Consider the following 22,192-nt stretch of genomic DNA (forward strand, 5'->3'; position numbering starts at 1 on the left):
TCCCGAGCCTCCCGCCTCTAGCGAGGATGGGGGCTCTTCCTCCTGGCCAGGAAACTCCAAGTTGCCTTCCGGAGGGTGGCCTGGGCCTGGGGTGCCAGGGCACCTCCACCGGTGGGAGGGCAGAGCACAGCACCTCTGTGTCCCTTTGTGTTTCTCCTCTCTGAGGGCTCGGGTAGGCCCCCAAGCCTGGGACCACGGGCTGCTCCTAGGAGGACAGCCTGCTTGTAGGGTGACTGGAGAACACCGGGGACTTCCCGAAGTTGTGTCGCCTGAGCTGGGCCTCAAAGGATGGGGGATGGGAAGCATCTCAGGAAGAGGAGCGACCAGTGCAGAGGTTGAGAGGTCTGGGAAATCCCGGCGGCAGGGGCAGAGTGAGGGTCTCCGGAGGTGGTGGTAAGATCCCTGTTCCACCTGCTTCCTGCTGGGGCCTCAGGCCCCAGCTAGGCGGAGACCCGCTGGGCACTGGCGCTGGTCAGGACCTGGGGCTGGAGGTTCCAGCCTGACCCAAACAGCCGGCCCCTTGGTCTCTGGGAGACACAATGCCAGGACTGAGGGGGAAACCGCGCAGTGGTGAAACGGTCAGGGATGGGATTGGACCCCAGGGCGGGATTCCTGTAGTAATAGGCCGAGCTGTGCTTGGCTAACCCAGGAAAAGGGACCCAAGAGTCCCTCACGCAAACCTCTGCGCGACGGTGATGGTGGGGCCTCCCGCAGACCTTGGCCAGGCAAGAGCGGAGCTGGCCTGGGCATAGAGACCTTCACTCACTCCGGGAGCGGGGGGAAGCCGGTACAGTCATGAGGCTCCTGAAATGGAGAGGCTGGGACACAGGAAGGTAGCCCGGGGAGCGCGCGCTTAGCAACCCCAAGTCAGTCCGGAACGAGCTCTGGACAACAGCGGGTGAAGGGATAGCGGGCGGCGGCGGGGCAGGGAGCTGTCGGCGCCCTCCGCTACCCGCTAAGGGCAATGGTTTCCCTAACTCCAGCTGCCGGGGGCGCCTGTGATTGGTTAAGGGCCGACGGCCGGCGCGCGGATTGGCTGCTCGGGGACCAGGGGCCGGGCCGCGGGGCAAAGTCCGCCCCCGAACCTTCATAGGGGAAGCCCACCACAAGCACCCGCAGATCCGAGGCTGTGCGGCAGACTCTCCCGGACCGCGGATAGGAGGCGGTGAGCCGAGCTCCCGGGCGCAGAGGCACCAGAGCCGGTTCAGGGCGCCTAGCCGCTCCACCGAGGCACCGCCGCGCCCTGCCTGGAGGCCCGCGGGCCGTCGGGCGCCCGTCTCGCCTCCAACCATGGGGTCGGCGGCGCTGGAGATCCTCGGCCTGGTGCTGTGCCTGGTGGGATGGGTGGGCCTGATCCTGGCGTGCGGGCTCCCCATGTGGCAGGTGACTGCTTTCCTGGACCACAACATCGTGACGGCGCAGACCACCTGGAAGGGGCTATGGATGTCGTGCGTGGTGCAGAGCACCGGGCACATGCAGTGCAAGGTATACGACTCAGTGCTGGCACTGAACACCGAGGTGCAGGCGGCGCGGGCACTCACCGTGGGCGCGGTGCTGCTGGCGCTCGTCGCGCTCTTCGTGACCCTGGCGGGCGCGCAGTGCACCACCTGCGTGGCCCCAGGGCCGGCCAAGGCGCGGGTGGCCCTCACGGGCGGCGCCCTCTACGCGCTCTGCGGGCTGCTGGCGCTCGTGCCGCTCTGCTGGTTCGCCAACATCGTGGTCCGCGAGTTCTACGACCCGGCGGTGCCCATGTCGCAGAAGTACGAGCTGGGCGCGGCGCTGTACATCGGCTGGGCGGCTTCTGCGCTGCTCATGTGTGGCGGCGGCCTCGTGTGCTGCGGTGCATGGGTCTGCGTCGGCCGCCCCGACTTCAGCTTCCCGGTCAAGTACTCCGCGTCGCGGCGGCCCACGGCCACCGGCGACTATGACAAGAAGAACTACGTCTGAGGGCGCCGGACTCGGCGGGGCCCCTCGCACGAGCCGGACAACTGGCTAGGGGAGCCCCGCATGGACGGCATCCGAGGCGAGGCCGCCCCCGCGCGGTCTCCGCGGAATGGCCGGCTCTGCGCCTGGACGTGGCACACCGACCGACCGAGACCCTGCTCCCGCCCGCAGCCCGTTCTCTCCAATAGCAACTAGCCGGGTCCTGGGCCTCGCCCTGCTCTGAACAGGAGCCACACACTTGAGAGGACTTGCTCGGTTTCTTTTTCTGTGCGCAGAGCTTACTCCGATGTGGGTGGGGCGCGGGTCCCTTTGGCTGAGTAGACAATGGACTGAAATGCCAGTTCCCTCCCGGACCCTCAGAGTCTTGGATGCCGTCATCCTTACCAGCAGCTCCTGCGGATTCCAGGAGGGCAGACAGAGAGCGCAGGGACCCCAGCCTGGGCTGCCAGAGGGATGTATACAACTGGCCTCTCCCCCAACAGCAGGGGCCTGAACCCAGGGGGACTAAAAGACTTGGCCTGGACCTCCCTGCCTCACCCCGGCAGCTCCCCAGGAGATGCTTATGGGCACCAGATCCTGAGTGTGGAGCTGGGGCCCTGCCCTCCTTTGCAGCTTGTGGGGAGGGTAAGAATTTGCTTAGTAAATGGTTTGAATACCCTCCCACCTGTGTCCTGTTCTCTTTCCAGTCACTACTCATGCCCAGCAGCCCCCTTCATCCACCCGCCCACCAACTGCTACCTAAAAGGCCTTTTCTGAGACCTCCCAGCATTGCCCCTATGTTCCAGAAGATCCGTGGCCTGACCCACCCCTCCCTGCCACCTAGGCACCTTTCTACTGGGTGGGAAGCACAGCTACAGTCTTCGGCAACCCAGGAAGGGGAGATCTGTAGTCAGAAGAGCCTGGGGAGAGGACGATGCAGACCCCGGGAGAGGATGCAGGTTGGAAATCCACCCCCCACCCCCCAGCCAGTGTGGGGTCTTTGGATGCAGGAAGAGTCGAGGGTGGGCTGCCAGGCTGCTGGTTTTAAGAGGCTGGCTCCATGCCCCACAGGTTGGGTGTTTTCCCACTGCCCTCTCAGGGCTTGCCAATCTGTGGATCGCACCAAATGGCCAGACAGCTGTAAAGCACTGACTGGGCCCTTCCAGCCAACAGTGCAGCAGGAACAGGGGCGAATCCAGGATGTGTGTTGGGTTCCACCGGAGCTAGCGGCAAGACCGCAAGCATGTTGCTATGGGAAGGAGGCACTTGTGCAGGTTGCTTAGAGTGCCCGGGCAGGGTTCCAGCCCCTTGGTCCTGGCTCTTCTGCCAGTCTCAGCACAGCTCTGTGCGGGGCCTGTGCTCATCCTGCTGGCCTGGCGGCCAGCCCAGACTTGTGCTGACCATTAGCACCACTTCTGTGCCAGCCCCTGCTGGAAGTGCCCTGCGTAACTTTTCTCTTGTGAGTGGCGCCCCCAGGGAGCCGGTGCTGGCCTGGGCCTGTAGGGAGGAGCTCCAAGCCCAGCCAGCAGGGCTTGGCATCTGCCCCCAAACCTGGCCTTGGGGGCTCTGTCCAGAAATGCTTGGGCCAAATCCAGTGGCAAGGAGTCACCCAGGGCTGGCCAGGCTCCCCACTGTGAGGAAGGGGAAGAGCCCGAACACTGCCCTGAACCCCAGAAGTTGCAGCAGAGCCAGGGAGCTGGACTTCAAGGGAGGCCGAACTATCTGGTAGCCTGAGCTCCTTGCAGTGGGATGAGCTGCAGCAGGATGGTCTCAATGCCCAGAGGCCCTCAGCCGCCCCCCATGGCAGCCCCCCTTGGGCCTGTGCAACAAGGCCCACAAACGGTCCTCAAGTGCAAAAGTGTGTGATCCTGGGGCCTTGATGGGGCTGCTGGAACAAAGGTCCTGGGGCCAGCCAGGCTAGTGTTTGGACAGGAGCACAGACTGAAGGCTGCATCCCACACAAGCCCAGAGGTCTCCAATTCCTTCAGGCCCCAGGAATCAGCAGGATTCCAAAGGGAAGCTGTACAGTCCCAATGCTGCAAATGCTCAAGGTGGGCAGCTTAAGGGCCGGGGGAGTCCAGCTGATGCTGCCTGACTCATGTCAGGAAGGCCAGGAGCACATTCCATTTGCCAGAGGTCAGGTAAGAGGAGCTGGTCTCCAGCATAGCCAATCCCTCTGTGCCCACTACCCCTTCCCAAGAGCCACCCTGTGACCTGTCTCCACCAATCTGTCGCCTCAGTTCCAGGCCACTATTTCTGGGCTTTTTACCAGCTTAAAGCCTACCCAAACCACTCTGCCTCCTCCTGCTTAAGGCCCCAGGTGCCACACCCAGGTGGCCACGTTGCTCCAGCCTGCCTGCATCGCCAGCACCCTTCTCCCAGGCAGAGTAGCCAGATGGCCTCTGCCACTTATGTGAACAGCTCCCTCCTCCCCAAAGGGCAGGAATGGCATCGTCTTTGCCTCCAGACCCCCTCAACTTTCACAGGGGCTCTGGGTATGTGTCAGAGAGTGGATCCAGCTGATGGCACAGCTCCCCTGAGAACTCTTGCTATTCTGAAGACTCTGGAAGTTGCCGTGGTTCTGTCCAGTTTGAACTTTCTATGATCAGGATGTGGTGAAGCTATCTCTGTCCGGGGCCCCTCAGCCAGGAAGGGTGGGGACCTTGTACTTGTTATCTGCCCAACTGTCCCATTAGCCTGGGGGGGACCATGTACCTGTGGGGATGGCAGGGGTGGGGTACTGGGACAGGAGATGCGGAAGGATGAGATGATGGCCGTGAAGTAGGGCCTGGGAGGCAGGCACAGTCAGGAGGGTGGGCCTGAGCTGCTGCCAGGGCCAGGAGGACAGGAAGAGGTGGTGGGAGGGCAGAGCCGGGCCCCGGCTGGCATGGCTGGGCAGTGGTTGGTCCAGGAACCGTGTGGAGCTCCAGTGCTGAGCTGCCCAGCCTCCATTTGCTGCTCTCCAGGGATCCTGGAGGCCATCCCCCATGCTGATTTACTGCTGGGCCTCGAGGTCTCCCAGGCACAGGAAAAGGCTCCTCTGTACCCGAAGAAAGCTCAGAACAAAAACAAGTGCTGGCCCTATGACCACAGCCCAGACTGAGGCACCAAAACTAAAATGAACATTTTATTCCATTAAAAACCAGCTGTCCCTGCATCTAAAACTATGTCCATAACTTAGAGTCTAAATAAAATCCAGTTAATATAAATAAGGAGGAGGTCGTGTCTGCAGAGATCAAACTCTAGAGAAGAAAAAAAAGAAAAAATAAGTATATTTTCAACAATTCTGATGGCCCTATGAATTAAACAAATGGCCCAGGCCTTCCCTCTGTCCTGATGGGCTTGCTTCTGGGTAGCCTCCACCACTCACAGGGGAGAGAGGTGGTGACCCTGGGAGGAGAGCCACCCTAGAGCCACAGAGGTGCCCACCGGCCTCACTTCACCCCTCCAGCTGGGTCCAGGCTGTCACATGCTTGAGAACCCTCAGGGCCTCATGGCCTTTCACCACCCTATCACCCTTGCAGACCCTGCCTCAGCCCAGGGGGCCCTCACAAGGCTTCTCCCCCTGCCTGGCTGGCCCACCCTGCACCCAGTCTTGGTGACAGGACACACAGCAGTGCTGGTGTCATCACTAAGCAGACTACAGGGAAGGGTGAGGCCACAGACACCAGCCACCTCCTTGAGAGCCCCTGCCAGTAACCTTTGATGTGGGTCATAAACTTACACCCTGCCCCCATCCTAAGGCTTGGCTCTCATTGTCCATGGGGTGTTGGCCCCCTTTCAGTTGAGGGAACAGCCAGAGCCCAGTTAGGTACCCAGCACACCTTGCTAAAGACCCAATGGGTCTGAGCCCAAAGCCCCACCCCAAGCCCTATACACCCTTGCAGACTCTGAAAGAGGGACTGTGGGTCCCTGAGGTCCCCTCTATCGTCCTCAGCAGAGCCCACTAAGGCCCCAGCAGGGGAAGGGTATCTGCCCCCCACAGCTTCCAGCTCACAGGGGATGGTGGGGGAGCGGGAGGGGACCCTCTACATCAGGGCCTTGACAGGCCCGTCTGCCTCAGCGGTGAGTCCAGCCCGGGGCTCAGGGAGAGGCAGGGCTGGGCGTGGGCATCCGCAGTGTGGGGGGCCCTGGGCTGAGAAGTGGGCCCTAGGGACGGAGCAGCTGCCTGGCCCGTTTGCTAAGAGGTCCTTCAAGAAAGAGCTGGCATGTGTGGCACTGGGAAGAGCCCTGGCTTGGCAGCATCGTCATGGACTGCCTAGTGACAGCCTCACGCTCATGCAAGGCCCACAGAGACATTTCCTAGTTATCAGCCGTGTGGCTGCCAACAGCTTTGTTTTCACCTAAATCAAGCACGCAAGAGCCTGGGTAGAAGCCTCTGTGGGCCCTAGCCCAGGGCTTGATCTAAGGCTGCAAAGGGCACCAAGCTCCAGGAGGCTCCCCACCCCTAAGGGTCGGCTTCTCCCCCAGCAGTGCCAGGAGGCCTGCATGTCCCTCACTGATGCCCAGCCCATGGTGCGGTCAGGAGAGGGTAAATGCCAACTCTTGCTGAAGGGGTCCCAGGAGCTTAATGAAATTAGCTCCCTCAGTAATATCCCACTGTGACACTGCCACCAGCCCAGGGACAGACATCCTTGGGAAAAAGGCATTGCCCCCATATCTCCTCAGGAACCCTGCTTGGGTCTGAAATACAAGAATAAGCCTTGGCTTGAGGAGGGAAAAAGGAGGGAATGGGGGGCTCTCTTTACACTTCAACAGGGCTGGCTGTGCAGCAGGACTCCCCTCCACCAGAACCCTCCAGCATCCCCCCCCCACATCTCACCCTCAGGACAGGAGGGAAACAAGCGCATCCAGAAACTTGCTCCGATCCTCGGCTTTCAGTTCAATTACTGAAGTAATGAAAGAAAAACAGCTCGTGAGGGGGAGGAGTAGGGCTGAGAGTGAGGCGCTGTAGGAAAAACAAGGCAGGTTATATTAACTCCCTCTTTCTGGTTATCCAAGATGGGAACCACCCTCTGGCACATTCCAAAATGTACTCAGCCCCTTAGTGGCCTGGAATATTCTGAGCTCAGAGGTTGTATTTCTCTGTCCTCTGTATTTAGTCCTCAGAAATGGCTGGTTGCCCTGTTGGTGAGGCTGGCTGGGGTTACAGTCTGTGGGGAGGGCCCTCCAGGCTGCTAGGGGACCAGCAGTGACAGTCAATGGAGACACAGGGATGTGATAGTTTAGAACAGGTCCGGGCAGAGACAGGCCTTCCCGCCCTGCTGGACACAGTTCCCTGCCCCACTGTGGGTTGTAGGAGGCCCTGAGGTCCGGCAGGATGCTAGCCTGCAGCTTTGCTCTGGTCAGTCTCTCTGCTTCAGTATCCTCTTCTGTAGAAGGGAAACACGACGCGAACTGCCCCCATTTCCGGGGGCCCTCATCGAACAGCGCAAAACCAGGCCAGCCTGGTCCTATGAGCCACTTGTGTCACAGGCCATGGCTCCAGCAAACCCAGGCCCAGCCCACCCAGGAGGATGCTTGCCTGCCCTCTGCTATGCAGTCCCCTCTCCCCAGCTTTCCTCCCCCACGGGAAGCCAAGCGACTGCCAGCCCACAAATTCTCGCTGTGAGAAGCTGAGACATCCTGCAGGCCTGTCAGCACCAGCTTCTCCCACATCTCGGGCATGAAGTAGGAATGGAGGTGTTGCTGCAGGGGTGAACCCACCCAACACAGAGCTGCAGCCTGAGAGGCAGCTGGGGTGAACATGGGGTCTCTGATGCCAAGGGCTCACTGTAACAGATCGGCCGATGTGACGTAAGAAACTGTCCTTTCTGACAGGTGGGAATTATGGGCCAAGGTATATTCTCCTGAAATTCATGTGTAGAAGGCCTAACCCCCAGCACCTCAGGCAGTACATGCTGGATTTGGAGATGAGGCTTTTGAAGATCTTTAAACAAAATCACAGGGATGCGCCCTAATCCAATCTGACTGGGGTTCTTATAAGAAGAGATTGGCACACAGACACAGAGGGACAACCATGGGAGAACACCGCCAGAAGACGGCAATCTATAAGCTAAGGAGAGGTCTCAGGCCTCAGAAGAATCAGCCACTGTGTACACCTTGATCTCGGACTTCAAGCCTCCAGACTGAGAAATAGATTTCTATTGTTTAAACCCCCTAATCTATGGTATGTCGTTAGGGCAGCCCAAACACACCGATACAAAGTGGTGACAGGTCTTAAAAACCTATCAGCTGGGGCACCTGGGTGGCTAAGTTGTTAAGTGTCTGCCTTGGGCTCATGTCATGATCCCAGGGTCCTAGGATCAAGCCCTGCATTGGGCTCCCTGCTGGGCAGGAAGCCTGCCTCTCCCTCTCCCACTCCCTCTGCTTGTGTTCCCTCTCCTGCTGTGTCTCTCCCTGTCAAATAAATAAAATCTTAAAAAAAAAGATCTATCAGCTAGAAGAAAAAGCGTATGTGGCCCCATATAACCCATGTTCCACAATGGGCTATGGAGAAGCTGTGGGGTGTCGTGGGGAGCACTGGCCAGCCTGCACAGCCACCACCTGGACTGGGCTCTTCCATTCCCTGGACTCATGCAACATTAGGTCAGGGCCAGTGCCCAGATGGTCACACAGGACCACATGGCAGCCTGATGCGGGACCCTTCACGACCACACAGACAGGAGCTGCTGGCCTGCAGTGGTGACCAGCACAGCCTTGGAGGGAAAGGTGACCCTGACGCATGAGGCTGGCCCAGAGGGCTCTAGTGACAGTCCTCCAGATTCTCGGGGAAGTGTTCTCAAGGGCTAGACTATAAGGTCAAAACCAGGCCCACAGCTCTATGGACAACACCTGTTCCCCTGGCTGCCCATCAGGGCCCAGAGAGGAGGCCCTACGCATCCCAGAGCTCCCTGAGCCGCCTGAAGCAGCCAGGCCCAGGGCTGCCTCCAGGAAAGCGAGAGTGGTGCTGACATGGTATTTCTGTCAATGCCAGCTTCCCTGATTCAAGGCCAGCACTGACCTTGTAAGGGCCCCAGTTCCCCAGACTCTTACCTGAGAGGTCGAAATGGTTGTGTAGCGTCCGGGAGTTGGTGCTCTCCGCTGCCTTCTCAAACGCCCGCCCAAAAAAGCTGTAGACACATAAGAGGGATGTTGGGGGCCCTCTCACTGTGAGGAACCTTCCTAAATTGCTGGGACAGACAACAGGAGTTGGCCCAGACTCCTCCCTGGCCTCCAGTTCTGCCTGTTGGGCTGCTGAGTGCGAAGGTGTGGGGCAGGGAGACGGCCAGGAGCACACACCCATCCCGGGGGGCTCAGGGGGCTGTGCACGCAGTAAGGGCTAGCCATGGAGGGAGATCATCATGGGGAAAGGACTCTTGAACTGGCTACAGTCAGGGAGGATGGGCAAAGGAGGGGCGTGTGCTCCCAGCCCCCACAGTCCCCATAGTAACTCTCACACGGGACTGGGCACAGCAGGCAGAGCTAACCACCGATTGGCACAGCCACGTAGAGCAACAAATCTCTGGCGAGATAGAGGACGCAGGTGGCCGTGGTGGCCCGTGGGGGAAGGGCTTGCTGGCTGCCTTGAGAACCCAGCCCAAGAGCCCCTGGCCAGCTCCGCCCGGTGTGACTATGAATCCAAGACCCACGGCATGGCTTTGGAAAGCAGCCCAGCAACATGCAAGCACTTATCTTAAAAAAGTCCATTGTCTCTCCCAACTTGCTACTAAATGGCCTTTGCAGACACAGAAGGAGGTCAAAGCTCACAAGAGCAGGGCTAGGGCTGATCCGGATCCAAGACCAGTGTCTTCCACAGCAGAGGCCAGTAAGAGCTAACTGGGAAAACTGAGAGGCACAGGACACTGAGTGGTCTTTGGCTCCCGAAGCCACCGCACCAGGGAGCTGGATGGGGGTGTCTTCCTGCCAGCTGTCAGTATCTTACCAAGGTCACCTCTCGGGATGTGCTGGGGATCACCAGGCCTGGGGTACTGACTCTGCCAGGGACACAAAGACCCCCAAGGATGGTGACATTAGCCCCTGGGATAAGTCACAAGGCCACAGAGCATGAAGGGAGCCGCAGGGAAAACCAGGGAACCCCCAGGGTCCAGCCTGTAGGCCAAAACCAGGTGTGGATGGGAGGGGGCAGGAGAAAACCTGACCTTGCTACAGAAGGATGCAAAGAACCTAGACCAGCAGACGTAGGGGAAACATTGAGAAGACAGTGAGAAAAGCTTCTCAAAAGCGCAAGAAGATGAGCCTACGCATTCACAAACCCACCGGTACATTGTCTATAACAAAAAGTCGGAAACAGCCTGAACGTCCAATAGGCGATTACAGGTAAACTGTCATCCACTTAAGAGGCTTCCTATGGTTAGAAATCACTTTTGTAAAAATGTGCACAGAGGGCTGATGCTTGGCGAGAAAACAAAACAGAACTACACCACTGACGGAAATCCAAAATGTTTCCTAGATGCTAAATAAAGAAAAGGCTGAGGGAGGACAAGCAGCCACAACCCCACAGTCTGAGTGACTAAGCAGTTGTGTTAGCTTCTGCTGGGGCTGGAGCTGGACCCTCTACCCGCCGCCCAAACCATCGGGGGGCACAAGTGAGCTCAGCTTCCAGAGGGGTAGCAAGCTCTGGCAGGCAGGTCATCTGGGAGTGCACATCCTCCACACACCACTAAACAGTTTCTCGTATTCCAGCACTTATAACTGAACTTTTAAATGTGTTTGGCAGGGACGCCTGGGTGCCTCCGTCGGTTGAGTGTCTGCCTTTGGCTCAGGTCATAACCCCAGGGTCCTGGGATCGAGTCCCACATCAGGCTCCCTGCTAAGCAGGGAGCCTGCTTCTCCCACTCCCTATGTGCCTCCTCCAGCTTGTACTCTCTCTCTCTCTCTCACTCACTCTGTGTCTCAAATAAATAAATAGAATCTTTAAAAAATTAAAAATTTAAAAAAAAATGTGTTCGGCAAATGCCTGGATTTGGGATTCACTGAGCAGTGAATCTGACTCACCTGGGTGGAGCTGGGATTGGGGGGCACTGCCCAGCTCTCCTCAAGGGTTAGTGTGAGGCCCAAACAATACTCTTGGTGAATGATCATTCATGAGGGTTTTGAAGGCGTCACATAGAGCTGTTCTTGAGGAACTTTGCCGGTGTAGCCTAATTTCTGGGGTAGGTGACCTGAAACCTCTCAGATTTTCAGTATAAGCTGCTCCTCAGAGAAAAGGGTTGAGGACCAGGGAGGGCTGAGGTTCCCACCCAAGGCCACACAGAGCTGGGACACCTAATCACACCTCACTGTAGGTGTGTAGCCTCTCCTGGGGGTGGTCTGACGTTGGTCCTCCTCAGGGAGCCAGACACCGCTGCCTGGGAGGGAGGCCTTGAACAAACTAGAAGCATTCCAAAGTCCAGTCAAGGGGTAAGGTAGAAGTTCAATGGTAACTCTGCAGCCCACATAGCTAAACCCCCAAGTCCTGCCACGTGATTGAAGAGGCTGTCCTCACTTTGGCATTGAGGGCAAAGATCCCCTAACTCCGCAGAGCCCACAGGCCAGTGACACCCAATGCCCAGGAGATGCAAAACCCGGCTCACTTCTTTCTGTCAGAGCTGTCGGTCTCTGGGGGGATGCCCACCACAGTCACAGTGCCCTGCTCCACACTTAGGGGCGCAGCCATCACCAAGGGCAGCAGCTTGCAACGCCGGTTCTTTGTCTGCAGAGGCAAAGTTCACCCTTAATCACGGCCTCACGGAGCGATTGCTCCACTCAGCGCCTAGGAGCTCTAACAGGGCCAGCCACCCACTCCCCAAAAGCCTCCACGGACTTTCTCTCACCAGAAAGTCTCAAGTCCCCATGCAGCCACCTCCCAGGCTTTGACACCCTGTTCCCTGCATTCTTCTGTGCCAACACCTCTTGGCGGTTCCCTCCCTCACCTCCTTTAGGTCCTGACCCAGTTGTCACCTCCTCCCGGAGGCCTTCCCCAACCAACCCTCCTCTCATCCTGCTTCAGCTTGTCTATGGTGTGTGCCACCATCTGACACTGCACAAAATCTTTCCTCATTTGTCCCCTCTGCCGGCATGTATACTCCCTTGACACGGAGACTCAAGTGTTTCCTTCACTGCTGTATCCACTGCACCCACATGCTACAACAAAGGTGACCAGCTATCCTGGTCTGTGCAGGATTGAAGGGGCATCCCAGGGCATGAACCAGGATAGTTGGTCATCCTATGACATCAGAGCCTGGCTGGTGGGGGTTGCTCAAGAAATGTTTGAGGAGTGCCGGGGTGGGGTTAAGCATCTGCCTTCAGCTCAGGTCATGATCCCAGAGTCCTGGGATCAGCCCTGTGTCTGGCTCCCTGCTCAGCATGCAGTCTGCTTCTACCTCTGCTCCTCCCCACCGTTCATGCTCTCTCTCTCAAATAAAGAAATAAATAACACCTTAAAAAAAAAAAGTTTGAGAAGTGATGGGTCCTGTGGGAAAATTCGCCCATTTTCCAGATGAGGAAACTGAGGCTCAGAGATCAAATAATTGACCTCGTGTCACCCAACTGGTAAAGGAGGAGGCTGAAATTTGAACAGAGCCTAGAGGACTCTTGAGCTCGTGTTTTGTCCCTAGTCCATCTTTTGTCATCATTTAATTGTCTTTACATAATCATCAGCTAATTGTTTTATAGGTCAGTTTGGCCATAGGAGATGTCAACCTCCTATTAAACATTTTGTTTAAAGTAGCCCCCAGCGTAAACCCTCACCCAGGAAGCAGAGTGAGGCTCTGATGTTAGCTGGGCCAGGGGAGAGGGGTGTCCCTGGCCAAGAAAAGAAGGGTGTTAGGCAGAGCTGAACATAGCCCTAGCCCTACACCCTCCGCGAGGTCCCTTTGTACTTGTCCCAGGGACGGGGAGGTCAAGAGCTCTGAGTCTCTACCTTCTGGCATCCACCCACCCAGCTCCTCACCGAAAACACGAAGGACTTGAGCAGGTATCTGCTGAGCAGGGTCAGGGATGCAGGTTTGGAAAACAGCGCAATGTCCGGAGTGCCCTGCACGGGGAGGACACAGAGATAGTCAGAGTGGGCTGTTGGTAGGCAGGTGCTGGGACCCATCTGTCCATGGGAAGCCTGACCTCCATGAGGGAGCAGTAGAGGAAGGGCCCCTGGGAGATGACAAGGTTGGTGCAAAGGCAGCTGGCAATGGTCTGCTGCGTGGCTTGCAGCTGCTTCTTGGCGAGTTCCAGGCCATGGTAGAGCTTGTCCAGGTTACTCCTATAACGGGGCAGACACACAACTTTGGCACAGTCACAAACAGAACACTTGGTTCCTAAGAGGGTGGGTGGGGATGAGTTTCACTCTTTTCCTCCTGCCTTCCCTAGCATATGAAAGGAAGGATTAGCGGTGCCTGGATGGCTCAGTATCTGACTCTTTGTTTTGGTTGTGAGACTGAGCCCCACACTGGGCTCCATGCTGGGCATGAAGCCTGCTGAAGATTTTCTCTGCTTCTCCCTCTGCCCAACCACACCCCCCAGCCCCGCTCATGTTCTCTCTCTCTAGAAAGAAAGAAAAAGGAAGGAAGGAAGGAAAGAAGGATTAAAACATGTATAAACCCACAGTGACCAATATAAAAGGTGGGAAGGGGTTCTTGGCATCAGAAGACAGGAAACTGAAAGCCAACAGAGGGAAGACACTGCACAGGAGGTTCTGGAAAGCCCGGAGGACTTTGACAGAGGCGGGGCTAGGGTAAGGGCCAAATGGAGGACCAGTGTCCCCCCACCTGATGGGTGGATTTTTATCTTTCTCTCCCAGAAAGGAGGGTTCTTCTCTAAATACATTAAAATGAACTCTCTGGGGGCGCCTGGGTGGCTCAGTGGGTTAAGCCGCTGCCTTCGGCTCAGGTCATGATCTCAGGGTCCTGGGATCGAGCCCCGCATCGGGCTCTCTGCTCAGCAGGGAGCCTGCTTCCTCCTCTCTCTCTGCCTGCTTGTGATCTCTCTGTCAAATAAATAAATAAAATCTTAAAAAAAAAAAAAAATGAACTCTCTGTGGAGAAGTGTATCCAGAAATTAAGAGCCCCAAAGTGTCATAATGACACCCTACCCACCAAGATGAAGCAATGTCTTATAGCCAGCAGGCTATGCCAAAGCCTCACCAGGCTTCTACACCCACCCTCTTGAAAGTGAGGACCACCAGATATTTCAGAAATGTCTGTGCCCTAAGTAAATGACCCTAGATGAAACACATGATTTGGAGAACAAAAGAAAACTTAAAATGAACTCTAATTAATATCTTCAAAGAGACTGGGCAACAAATAAATTAAAAAATCACTAACAGGATGCCATGAAAAAGGAACAATCAGAAACTGGAAGTATTTGTGGAAAGTAAAGTGACAGCAAAAAAATTAAAAATTCACTCAAAGACTAGAGAATACAGTCAAGAAGCTTCCTTCACATTGATAACAAGACAGACATGGAAAACATAAGGCACAAGTGAGAGGCAGAGCATTATTCCAGGAAGCCAGGAAAGAAAGAATTAAAAATGTATGTGATGTATGTATGTGTGGGAAGATTAGTAAAGAAATAGTACAAAAGCATTTCTAAGCTGAAAGATCCAGGACTTTGGATAGAAAGGGCTCGCCTGAGAACCCAGTACAATCCATGAAGCAAGATCCACCTTAGGCACGTCATGATGAAATCACAGAACACTGAAAAGAAATGAAAAAAATCCCTCAAGCTTCTTTTGGTGGGATGGGAATGCATTTACAAAGAAACAAGAACCAAGAAGTTTCAGATTTCAATTAGCAATACTTCCTGCTAGAAGGAAGGGAGCAATGGAATCCACATTCACCTGGAAATTACCTTCAGCATTGAATTGTAAATAAGCTACACCAGGAACCAGAGGAGGGAAAAATGAAGATATTGTCAGATATGCAAGAACTAGACCGCTTACTGCACATGTGCTGTCTTTAAAAGTTACTTGAGAATTGTGCTCTAAAATGAAAGAGTGAAAAAACCAAAGATAAGGATCCTAAGAAACACTGGCTCTAACCCACGGCACAGTCAAGGGCCAACAGTGGTGGCAGCAAACAGCAGGCCTAGAGAGCTGCAGGTCCAGGCTGGTGTCAGAAGACAGAACCCCAGGCCTTTCTGGGGTTTCCTGGACAAAAAGGATTCAGGGAATATCTCCTGGAAGGAGAGCTGGGAAAAACAGGATATAGAAAAGAAAGCAATTAAGATCTCCAGGAAAATCAAAGAGCAGTACCAGAAAGTAATATAATCACTGCATGAGGGACTCTGTTATATTTTATTAGCACAATGAAGTAATACTATGATTTTCATCATCTAGAATCTACCTATAGCCAAGGGTGAGATGACTTGCATTCTATTCTGTAACCCAAGATTAAGTGTTATTAACCCTGAAAATGTAAAAGTATAAATTTTACAAAGCGAAAGTTATGGGGAAAGAGAAAAGTAAGAATGCTAATATCCTCTTCTTACAAAGTAGGGAGACAAGAGACAATGGTGATAGAACAAGATGTAGGCGTGTTATAGTTACAAAGGAGCTACAAATAGTGGCATAACTGTACCCACAGGAGGGGAAAGGAGCGCAAAAGAGGAATAAATGTCCCCTCATAGCAAGAAATCAGTAGACAATGTCTAAAAATGCTCCATCAACTCTGGGATGAGGACACTTAACAGTTTATACTATGGTTATGGCATTTCCTCAAATTTCTAGATAAACATAGGTAGAGCAACCACTTTGTAAACCAAAAATCTAGGACTCTCACAACAAAACAAGAGAATAAAGGAACACTACAGACCTCAAAATAAATATAAGCAGGGGGAATAGACCATTAACTGGCCACAAGACTGTTGTATTGCTGGAGTCAGTGTGGGAGGGAGCAGGGAAGTAGCAAGACCTAAGAATGATGAAAATTCCAGGCAACTGGGGAACAGCAGGCCAAAGCGAGAGTTTTGCCCGGTCCAAGAACAGGTGAGTGCAAGGAGCTGTGGTGAAGTGCAAGGGGCTATGGTAAAGACTAGCGGGGCCAGAGTGGTCTAGCTCCGGAGTCAGAGCTGCTTTCCACATGAGGAGAAAATGCTGAGAATGGAATCAAAATTGAGTAAGATAGAGACAATATAAAAAGAGAAAAATAAGGTATAGATAAAAATGCACAGGGATAGTAATGGAAGTTCGAGCAGCTAGATTGGAAAGGAGGAAGTAAAACCATTTCTATGTGCAGATAACAAAATCTTGTATATATGAAATCCTAAGGAATACACTAAAACACCATTAGAGTTATTACACAAATTCAAAATGTTGCAGGGTACGAGATCAATCTGCAAAGATCAACTGTATTTCTATGCAATAACAATGACCAGGCAAAAATTAAGACAGCAAGTCCGTTTACAATAGCATCAAAAAGAATAAAATACTTCAGAATAAATTTAACACAGAAGCACAAGAATTCATTCTCTGAAAACTACAAAACATTGTTGAGAGAAATTAAAAAGGATCTGAGTTAATGGGAAAATATTCCATGTTCATGGACTAGAAGACTTAATATTGTTAAGACAGCAATACTCCCCAAATTTATCTATAGGTTCAATGCAATCTGACTTCTTTGCAGAAATTAACAAGCTGATCCTAAAATGCATATGGAAATTCAAGGAACATGGATTAATCAAAACTTACTATAAAGTGATAGTAATCAAAACAGTGTGGTATTACCACAAGGGTAGATATACTGATGATGGAACAGAATTGAGAGTCTGGAAATAAATTCCCACACTTACAATTTTCAACATGGTGCCAAAATGATTCCATGGGGGAAAGAAGTCTTTTCAACAAATGGTGTTAGAACAATTTGGATGTCCACATGCGAAAGAATTAAGTTGAATCCGTTCCTTGCACCTGACACAAAAATATACCTCAACTGAATCATATCTAATGTAAAGGCCCAAATTATAAAACTCTTAAATGGTTTCTTAGATATGACATCAAAATCATAAGAAACAAAAGAATAAACATAACTTGAACATGATTAAGATTAAAAGTGTGGGCTTCGAAGAACAGCCTCAAGAAAGTTGAAAAGATAACCCACAGGATGGGAGGAACTATTTGCAAATCATAGGTTCGATAAGGGATTTGTGTTTAGAATATGTGAAGCAATTCTTATAACTCAGTAATAAAAAGACAACTCAGTTTAAAAATGGACAAAGGGCTTTAAAAGACAATTCTCCAAATGAGCCCTACAAATGGCAGTAAGTACCTAAAAAGCTACTTAACATCATTAGCCATGAGGGAAACACGGATGAAAACCACAAGATCCCACTTCATACCACTTCACACCAGGATGGCTATCAATGAGAAAAACTGACAGTAACAAGTGTTGTCAAGGATGTGGAGAAATTCAAACTCTCAGACACTGTTGAAGGGAATGTAAAATGATTGCAGACACTTTGGAAAACAGTCTCGCTATTATTCAAAAGCTTAAACAGACTCGTCATGTGACCTAGCAATTAAGTGTATACCCAAGAGCAGTGAAAATAAATGTCCACACAATGTATCTATGTGTATTTCTGGCAGCAGTATTCGTAACAGTCAAAAGGTAGAAACTACCAGATGTCTGTCAACTGATCAAATGATGAATGAAATATGGTATGTCCAGATAAGAGTTTTATTTGCACTAAAAAGGAAAGAAATTCCTTTATATTATAACATGGATGAACCTTGAGAACTTTAGTGTGAGGGAAAGGACCTCAAATTTATGATTATAAAGGACCGTGTATTGTCCATTTATACCCATTTATATGAAATATCCAAAATAGGAAATCTGTTAAGACAGAAAGTTGATATGTGGTTGCCTGGGGCTGGGAGAGATGGAGGATTTAGGAGGCGACGGCTAAGAGGAACAGGGTTTTTTTCTGAGACAATGAAAATGTTCTAAAGTTAGATAGTGGTGGTATTTCACAACTGTGTAAACATACTAAAAGCCATTGAACTGAACACTTTAAACGGGCGAATTATATAGTGCATGAATTATAGCTCAGTAAAGCTGCTTTAAAAAAGTATGCTAGAGAACAGGGCCAGGAGACCTCAGAAAGCAGACCCTTACATTTTTTAACACTGCACAAAAGCAACAGAAGTGGCAATTCTCTCATGTTAGAAAAGCTGTCTGAATTACGCCTCTTTTGAAAAAGTCAAGGAAGTGAAATTCACACGCAAAAAAGAGCAAGAGACAAGGACCAAGGTCAAATCCTCTCAAAGTTACTATCAGAAAAAAGGAGTAGAACAGCATCCCTATCAACAATGAAAGTGCTCTAGAAAGATATGCTCCCAAAAGGTCAACATTGTATTGTTCTATTTCAAAGCAAGCTAAGAGATGTTAAAAAAAAATAATAATAAAATAAGACATCTCAGGAAATGAGATAAGAGAAAATCAGAAATAAAAGGAAAATAACTGATGAATGAAAATCATAAAAATCACAAGATTGAATAAATACCACAAATGTCTGAAGAGGGAAAAGGAGGTGAAAACAAAAAAAAATTTTTTTAAATCAAAAGAAAGGAGATTAAAAGGATTTAAGAGGAAATGACACATACTGAAGATAGATGGGAAATGTGTCACATGCACCCCTAGTTCTGGTAGACTGTGATTCAATTTCTGCAGAACACAGTCACCGCCACACCCTGGGGTCCCTGTGACCTGCCTCCCTGAAGAGTGTTAGGTTGAGGGCCAGAGGTGGCCTGAAGGGAGAGTGGAGGGGGGACAGTGCCCCACAGTCACACCCACTACCTGGAGAGACTGTCCAGAGCCTGGATGAAGTTATCTGTCCCCGAGCTGTCCTTCTCAGGGCTCTCCATCAGCGACATGGTGGCAAAGACCACGTCACTGGCCAGGAACTTATGCTTGAAGCCAAAGTGAATGCTGAAAGTCTGCACGCGCATGTCCTTCATCCTGCAGTGGGAGAAAGCAACATGGCTGTCATCCCTGTGTGCGTGTGGGGGTCCTGAGCTGTGGGTGAGCTCTCACTGCCAGGCCAGGCCAGCAGATGTACTACTGTCCCTCCCTGGCCTCTGCTAATGCTCATGGCAAGACCATTCTGGTCCTGGAATGCAGGGGTTCAGAAGAACTGACATCCCAGCCCTGTAACCCAGAGCACTGAGTGCCTTGTCCAAAGCTGTTTCACTGGTTGGGGGACAGAGCAGGGATGTGCCTGGCCCCTTCCTACATCCAAGGTTGCTAGGAGTAGCCACAGAACTCTCTAGACAGAGCTTGCCTGAACTTGGCCCCAGTGGGCCCTTCCCAGGGCCATTTCCTGTGTTCAGTGAGGGCTAAACCAGGTCAAACTAGAGCTCTGTACCTTGGCCCCAGGATTTAAGGACCTGGACTTCTCTAGCTCTGGACCTACTTTTAACCCAAAGAGAACTCAAAACTCCAGGAAAGGCTAAACAAGTCACACTCATATTGTGCCATCGTGCTTTTGCATTATCTTAGGAATGTGGTTATAGCTGAAGCCTGAAGGAAAGTTAATACAGAAAAACATGTGTTTACCCAAATTTATTTGCAGACTCTTCGATCATCTCCCGCAAATTCTCCTTCAAGGAGATGTCCATGGACTGGAACTTCTGCTTCACCTGTTTCAAGGGGAGGCTGGAAAGATGATGAACATTGGTCATATAAGCGACCTGGCTTCAGACAGGAGATCATTAGACATCAGAGGACGGAAAGCACCCTGTGAGGAGTCCCAGAACGTGCAAACAAGGGATGATATTCGGATGATATCTGGGTGAGGTGCTTCTGGTAGAAACAAGCAGCCCCTGGATGTTGGTCACAATGAAAGGGAGAGAACTTTCCCTTGGGCGCTGAGGGACGGGGGCCTCTGGGCCAAGCTGGTCACTCACCCCACGTCGGCGAGGAACTCCTGGAGCCGCTTCTGCCCGTGCACAGACCAGAGCTTGAACCTGGCTGCGGTGTAGCACGTGTTACACAGGCTGTCATGGAGGGACCAGTGCTGGTAGAGTGCCAGGCGGAGGCTGGGGCAGTCAAGGAGGCTGTGGCTTTGGCTGTACATGGCCCCACCCATCCTGGGAGAGCCTGTCCGCACAGTCCGTTGCTACATGGGCAACCTGGCACTCTTTGAACTTCTTGGCTTAGCCTGGCCCATACAGAGGGCGTGTAAGGGGGTGGGCACATACCATTATCACCCTTGAACTGACAGGGAAACTGAGGCATGGGGGTTCTGACAGTCTGTGTCCTGTGGTGACAGAGAGAGTCCTTTGGCCACACAGGGCAGTCCAAACTGTCATTCCATCTGCTCCCTGTGCTACACCTAGCTCGGGCCTCCCCCACACCTGTCTCTCTGCTGGGACCCCCATTCTCACCCTTCTTAAACATGCTCTTTACTGTTGGTGGGGCTGTGAGTGAGACTGTGTGTGAGGACGATCCTGTCTGCCTGCACGCCTCTTGTGCCCTCCTCCAAGGGCCTCAGCAGGATGCCAGTCATGTTGACGCTCTGACGTATGCCAACGCACATGCCCCTAGAGGCCTGGCCTCAGGGCACGTGGTAGGCTCCATCCTCTGTGCTGCCCCTCCCGATGGCTGGGCCCTGATCCCCAGACGTCATATGTCAGGTCCTGGGGGGCTCCCCTTCCTGGGATCTCTGCTGCCTCACATCTGGTCCCTCTTCCTAGACATGTTATGACCACCTCCTGCTTGACCTGTCTAGACCCATGTTTATTGGTCCCCATCCATTGCAGTAGGCACAGGGCAGCATCATTCCTGCCATCATTACCTACCACCGAAGCAGCTAGGCTCCTAGCCACGCCTTGCACCTATGGCTGCCACAGTCTGTCTCTCCACAACCAGCAGCCCAGGGACCTCTGAAGCACAAAGAACTGAACTCCCCAAACCCCTCAACCTCCCACTGCCCTAGGCCCTCTGACCCTCAGACCCCACCCATCTTTCCAGCCCCTTCCTCAGGCTCACCTCAGGGTCTTTGCACGGCCACAGCCCTGGCCCAGGTTATCCTCCATCCCGTGGAGTATGGCTAAGTCTCAGTCTGAGATGTGGCCTCCCGAAGGTCTTTCCTGGGCACTGCCACCCAATAAGCCCCTGGTTATTCTATCAATGCCCTACCTTCTTCTCAGGAAACATTGGTGCTCTGTAATCATATGTTGGCTTACTTCTTGCTGAATGGCTTGGCAAGAGTCTGTGCTCATTGCTAAACCACCCATGCTGCACAGGTGGGCCCTGCAAGGCACCTGTCCACACGCACCAGGCCCACAATAAGCCCTAAAGAAATAGATGATGCTGCCAAACACAGTACTGGCTGGCATTTCAGAGCCAAAGGTACCCAGAAGCACCAGGACAGTGGCCACTCCCCAGTCCCTGGTGCTCTGCCTGGCCTGGAGAGCACACCAGGGCCCCTCTCTCCTGGTAGCACAATCCACACCTGCCAGTCCGCAGCCCCAACCACACCACCCACAGGCTGGGCCCACAGACGTGACACAACCAGCGGTGTGGAGCTGAGCGAGCCTGAGCTGCAAGGATACTCATACTCGAAGGAGATCCGCGTACAGTCCACAGAAAGGGCGTTCTCCTCATCCTCATTCCGGTGGTTGTGCCGGGACACGTGGCGCTGCAGGACGCCGACGTCGGTCACGTACTTCATCCTGGAAAGAAAGCCCCGCCAGCCGCCTGGGTGGGCGCCTTCCTCTCACACACGGCCAGGCCACGCGGCTTCCCTTCTTCCCTTGGGAGGGCCCCCCCCTCCCAGGCTCAGGCGCTGGCCCACCGCATGGGCTGTTCCTGCCAGCACTGATGGAGCTCCGCCACCACTGCGGAGAAGCCAAGTGTGGCTCCAGCACCAGGGCCTGGTGGCCGTGGCTGTGAGGAGACTGGGAGAGGTGTGCTCTGGCTGGGCCCCTGTCCCCCTTCCACTCTCCTCTGGGTGGCGGCTGTCCGGCCCTTACTTTTTTGAGGCCTCCTGAGGGTGGGCACGGTGAGAGGCCACAACCCCGTCCACCAGCCACAGTCAAGTGGACGGACACATAGTGTCAGTAATCCCAGCAGAGGGTGTGGATCCCACACAGGAAGTGCTCCTGAGCACAGCAGGGGAGGGCAGATCCCAGTCCAGGTCCCTCTGCTGGTGGCCACTGACCAGGACACTGACAGCGGAGCCTCACCAGAGGGGCTGCCACAGGTAAGGGACAGTGCCTGGAAGGGCACGTGCCCCATGCCATCCTGAACACAAAAAAGGGGGAGCAAGGCCCAGCAAGGTGTCCAGGCCTATGAGA

The 22,192-nt window shown here is 53.3% G+C and overlaps 2 protein-coding genes across 2 annotated transcripts in view; one reads left to right on the forward strand and one right to left on the reverse strand.

The window, feature by feature from the left end:
- The first annotated feature begins 135 nt into the window (after positions 1 to 135).
- CLDN5 (claudin 5) lies at positions 136 to 2,604 on the forward strand. Its single transcript, XM_047698254.1, has one exon. The coding sequence runs from the start codon at positions 1,291 to 1,293 to the stop codon at positions 1,945 to 1,947; it is 657 nt and encodes a 218-aa protein (XP_047554210.1). The 5' UTR covers positions 136 to 1,290; the 3' UTR covers positions 1,948 to 2,604.
- Positions 2,605 to 5,037: 2,433 nt separating this feature from the next.
- Positions 5,038 to 22,192, reverse strand: part of CDC45 (cell division cycle 45) — a 33,727-nt gene continuing 16,572 nt past the window's right edge. Inside the window, exons 10-19 of the mRNA XM_047697879.1 lie at positions 21,449 to 21,568; positions 19,799 to 19,930; positions 19,449 to 19,547; positions 18,690 to 18,851; positions 13,024 to 13,162; positions 12,857 to 12,940; positions 11,499 to 11,617; positions 8,959 to 9,035; positions 6,746 to 6,812; positions 5,038 to 5,165 (exon numbers count right to left, since the gene is read on the reverse strand). Coding sequence (XP_047553835.1) covers positions 6,748 to 6,812; positions 8,959 to 9,035; positions 11,499 to 11,617; positions 12,857 to 12,940; positions 13,024 to 13,162; positions 18,690 to 18,851; positions 19,449 to 19,547; positions 19,799 to 19,930; positions 21,449 to 21,568 — 997 coding nt within the window. The 3' untranslated portion in view covers positions 5,038 to 5,165; positions 6,746 to 6,747. The remainder of the gene's footprint in view (positions 5,166 to 6,745; positions 6,813 to 8,958; positions 9,036 to 11,498; positions 11,618 to 12,856; positions 12,941 to 13,023; positions 13,163 to 18,689; positions 18,852 to 19,448; positions 19,548 to 19,798; positions 19,931 to 21,448; positions 21,569 to 22,192) is intronic.

The sequence above is a fragment of the Lutra lutra genome, chromosome 12, assembly GCF_902655055.1.
Source record: "Lutra lutra chromosome 12, mLutLut1.2, whole genome shotgun sequence".
NCBI classification, from domain to species: domain Eukaryota; kingdom Metazoa; phylum Chordata; class Mammalia; order Carnivora; family Mustelidae; genus Lutra; species Lutra lutra.

Bases quoted from the DNA above. Each gene is read 5' to 3' on its own strand.
- CLDN5 (XM_047698254.1), top strand. From the start codon at position 1,291: ATGGGGTCGGCGGCGCTGGAGATCCTCGGCCTGGTGCTGTGCCTGGTG.